At 30.2% G+C, this 4,726-nt stretch overlaps 1 protein-coding gene across 1 annotated transcript; it reads left to right on the plus strand.

The window, feature by feature from the left end:
• Window positions 1-1,127: 1,127 nt before the first annotated feature.
• Window positions 1,128-2,086, plus strand: LOC115034860 (THAP domain-containing protein 2-like). The gene is made up of 2 exons (XM_029492358.1): window positions 1,128-1,715; window positions 1,907-2,086. The coding sequence occupies exons 1-2, from the start codon at window positions 1,497-1,499 to the stop codon at window positions 2,039-2,041; spliced, it is 354 nt and encodes a 117-aa protein (XP_029348218.1). The 5' UTR covers window positions 1,128-1,496; the 3' UTR covers window positions 2,042-2,086.
• Window positions 2,087-4,726: the final 2,640 nt, after the last annotated feature.

The raw sequence follows: 4,726 nt of genomic DNA on the forward strand, positions 1-4,726 counted from the left end.
CCTAGGTCAGTAGTAAGTAGTACCTAGTAAGAAAACGTTTAAGTATTTTGTTCATTGGTTGTAAACTAAAATCAAACTTTTAATGGTTGTGTGTTCATACCTATTTAATATAATCTTGTGTTGGTTAGGTTTAATGTGCTTATAGGTTATACCCTAACAATAACAACTATGACTTACATTTTAAAAATGTATTGCACTCTATAACAGTAAATGTAGGTACTCATATGCAATAAGCCTTCAATGTGATAAAATCCAGTACACCTATACTTATAGTATAGTAAAGTGGTATAGTAGTAATAGATTAAGTACCTAAGTAATGTACAGAAACAATGTATATAATATGTATCTAAGAGCACAGTGAATAATTAAGAATGTAAAAAATTTTAACCTAGTTATTGTCATTGGATGTGAAATGATAAAATATCTATCTAGTACACAACTTACAAATAAAGGAGAGTAGACCTAGGTCAGTAGTAGAACTGTGTAAGAAAACGTATTATGCTTAAGTATTATGCTCTACCCAGTGTTTAATGAAACAGCAATAACAAAAAAAAAAAAAAGAGTTTAATTTAATACAGAATGTTAACCAAGATCAATAACTTAATGCAAGTACTTATTGGATTTGGTTTGCAGTCTAGTAGGTATAGTATCAAACTGTAGCCACTGTAAAATACCTGCCACCTGGGCACTTTTCAATATAATGAACACACATGTGATATTTTAATTCACACTTTATGAGTGGTTAAGTGAAACGTATAGTAATGAAATGATCAAGTGAGTGAATCTTAAATAGTAGTGTAGTGATCGCCGTGCAGGACACGTTGAACACTAATACAATAATTATTTAACGACGTCGCACGTTCGTCGTTGTCTTGAGTCGTTGATGAGAAAGATAGGTGATAATTATAAACACTTTAGACTTTTTAAAGATAACAATAATTTAACAATTTATTATTACAAATTCAAATACACAATAATTATAAGCACTGTCGTAAGCTTGTTAGACCTACGACGAGGGCTATCTTCTAAGTAATGGTAGGCGCTCTAACCGTATTTATGTGGGTTCTACCAATGACGTACTAGTGGCGTGATAGCTATATTCTAATATTACTTCCCTAGCACGGTTATCTACACAGGTTGGCGCACGCCACTATGATGCTAATGCAGACGGGTGGTCTATGCGGTGACCGTAGGGAACTATTAGCGCTAGTAGTCAGTGGGCCTATGTTTACATTTGTATGTACTGGGAAATCGAAGATTTTTTTATTCAAATTCGTTATATCGTCCAAACGACTAAAATTACGAATTAAAATCATTCAGCAATTATTGTAGACCGTAAAAAGGTGATAAGAACACAACCGACACCTAACCTGGAGATAACATGAGTATATTCATAATGCATGACAAAGATTAACAAAATAATTTTCGAATTTCGACAATATTATTCTGTATTTTTGTCATTACTTAATTGGTAGTAGGTATATAGTTTTATTGCCATGGTGGCTAAGTGTTGTGTAGTTGGATGTACTTCAGGCTACAAAAGCAACACAGAAAAGGTGTTACAGTTTTCCGCACCAAAAGATACTGGTTTACGGCAAAGATGGCAAAAAGCTATTCCAAGGAAAAACTTTGTTGTAAACGACAAGACCTACGTTTGTTCCAAACATTTTTCCGAGGAAGACATAGTATGGTATTGGGAGTCTGGCGGAATAAAGGTACATATGTTTTCATTTTCTATTAGGTACTAGGTATTATAAATTATATTAATTTTTTATTGTTCATATTTTTGTAATATCATTTTATGTACCTAGGTACTATTTTGATTGAGAAATAATATTAACTTTAACTCTTAATAAATATAAAATATATTAGGTTTTATTACATATTTTTTTCTTGATATTATTAGATTCAATATACAAGATGCCGATTAAGAGAAGGAGCAGTACCTTCAATATTTCCTGGTCCAAGTTACCTATCTAAACCAAATAAACAACCAAGAAAACCACCATGTCTTCGTCAAGGTAACTTACAAAAAAATTAGTTAATTTTATAACAGTTAGTTATTATATTCAATATTAAGTAGTATTTAATAAAAATTTACATCAAGTAAAATTAAATTATTTAAAAATAAAATGTTAAGTTATATTTTAATATAGCTTTAAATTTAGTTCATAAGTTGAAATAAATATAAATTATGTAAGTTGGTATATTATAGTATATGTATTCCTTTATTTATGTATTTAGCAACTGTTTGTGATATGAATATCAGTAAATCATTGGACAGAGATCATAATGCATCATCCAAAGCTGAATTACCTGTAGAAGGTAGGATTTCAAACTCAATATTAGTATTTACATATTATGTATTACAACATTTATCACACTAATAAACTATATTTTTTTTCAGACAATTTGTTTCATGATTTAAACCAACCAGAGTTGTTTCAATGTCCCACTCCATGGATACTAATAGCATGTGATAAAAAAGAAGAATTTTGTATAGCTACTTTAAATGGAGTAGGTGAAGTTCCTACTGTAGAGAAATGTATAAAAGTCAATAAAGATTGTCAAGTATCTTTTTGGATTAATGGTCAACAATTTGGGTCTGATGAACTTGGTATTACACCTGGCAAAAGTGTCACTCAGTTCAATGATAATATCAAAACTTTTGAATTAATTTTAGTTTGTCAAGGTGGGCCTTCAGCTAAACAATTTCCAATATTTTCTGAAGCATTATGCACTACTTCTTCGGTTGGTCTTTTAAGGCATAATGAATGTGAGGCCATAATAAAGACTAAATCAAATTGTTGTCCAAAATGCAAATGTTTAAAAAATATTCTTAGACTTAGAAACAAAAGGAAAGCATCAGGCTGTGAACAAAAATTAGAAGTTACTCCTACCAAGAAAAAAAAAATTGATATTGTAAGAAAAAGAGCAAACAATAATCGTAGAACAGTTGTAAGAAAAAACAAAAAAATTATATCACTACAAAAAGAATTGGATTTAGTTCAAAATGAAATGTCAGATTACAGTGGTTCTATTGAAGATAAGTTAAAGAAATTAAATATCAATGAGTCTCAGAAAAGTCTCATAATGGAATGTTTTGCTGCAGCAAAAGTAAAAAATCCTAGAAATCGCCGTTACAGTGAAAACTGGCTAATGCTATGTTTATTGTTTAATATTCGATCACCAACAGCTTACAAATATATAAGATCTACTGCATTGTTACCATTGCCTCATCCTAAAACAGTCAGGAAATATTTGTCTTCAATTAAAACAACATGTGGCTTTGATCAAGATTTTTTAAGTCTTTTGCAGAAAAAAGTTAGCCAAATGACTGAAATGGCTAAACATGGAGTATTACTTTTTGACTCGATCAGTCTTCGGAAAAGCTTAGCAGTTAATTCATCCAACCTTACCTACAGAGGACTTGAAGATTTTGGCAATGAAGATAATTCAGATCACCACAAGGAGTATGCAGATCATGCACTGGTATTCATGTGGCAGTCATTAAGTTCAAACTTTTACCAAACTATTGGCTGCTTTGCCTCTAAAGGTGAAGTCAAAGGTAATTAATACATTATAATATTATTTACTTGTTAAACAAAAAATAAGTTATTTGTATTACCTACATTTACATTGATTAGGTGTTATGATAGCACAACTAGTTTTGAGAGCTATTGGTTCCCTAGAAAATATTGGTATATTTGTTGATGGCATTATCTGTGATGGTGCAACTACCAACCGTAAGATGTGGAAAGAACTTGGAATAGATAGTTCCAAAAATAATTTGAGAAATTATTTTCAACATCCATGTGATCCAAAAAGGAAGGTGTATGCTTTTTCTGATTTTGTCCATTTATTTAAATGTGTACGTAACCGTTTATACAACAACAAATGTTTACAAGTAAGTTATTTTTTTTTTAAATTGTTGTTTAACAATTACTTAAATAATACTCTGTATACAAATGGTATATATGTTTTTTTGTACTGTATTTTCAGCTAAATTCCCAATCAAATCAAATAGTCTGGAAATATTTTGAAGAAGTGTATAAAGAGGATATTAAAAATCCTGGAAATTTAAGAATAATTCCTAAAATAACACCACATCATTTACACTTGACACCCATGGCGAAAATGCGCGTTCGCCTTTGTACTCAGGTTTAATTATGATCAGAATTATAAACCATCAATATCAATAAATCTATCCATAAAATTATCTTTATAATGTTTTGTTACATTATATTTATATTACAGGTTTTAAGCTCAAGCATGGCACAAGCTATGAAATATTATAAAAACAAAGGTGTGCTTACTTTGAAAGGTTCTGAAGAAACTGCAAAGTTTACTGAATTCTGGAACAGTTTATTCGATAACTTTAATAGAAATCTTCCATGGCAAGGGTTAAAAATAGATAGCGAAGGCTTTCAGGTAATAATGATCTCTTATGTTTGGAACTTTAATAAATTATAACTTTACATGAATTTACCCATGATGAATTTTAAACATTGTGTTATGTAGTTATAAATATTTTTTGGTTTTCAGAACTTTCAAGATGCAATTTCATACATCAACGGCTGGGAGAATGAGATGAATATGGGAAATATAAAAGCTGAAGACTTTTTGACTATATCAACTGCTCAAGGTTTAAGAGTTACTCTTCAGTCAACTATTGACCTTTCAAAATATTTAATAGAGAACTGTGGATTTGAATATGTGTTGACTG

This window comes from Acyrthosiphon pisum, unplaced genomic scaffold (assembly GCF_005508785.2).
Source record: "Acyrthosiphon pisum isolate AL4f unplaced genomic scaffold, pea_aphid_22Mar2018_4r6ur Scaffold_21326;HRSCAF=23647, whole genome shotgun sequence".
Classification (NCBI taxonomy): domain Eukaryota; kingdom Metazoa; phylum Arthropoda; class Insecta; order Hemiptera; family Aphididae; genus Acyrthosiphon; species Acyrthosiphon pisum.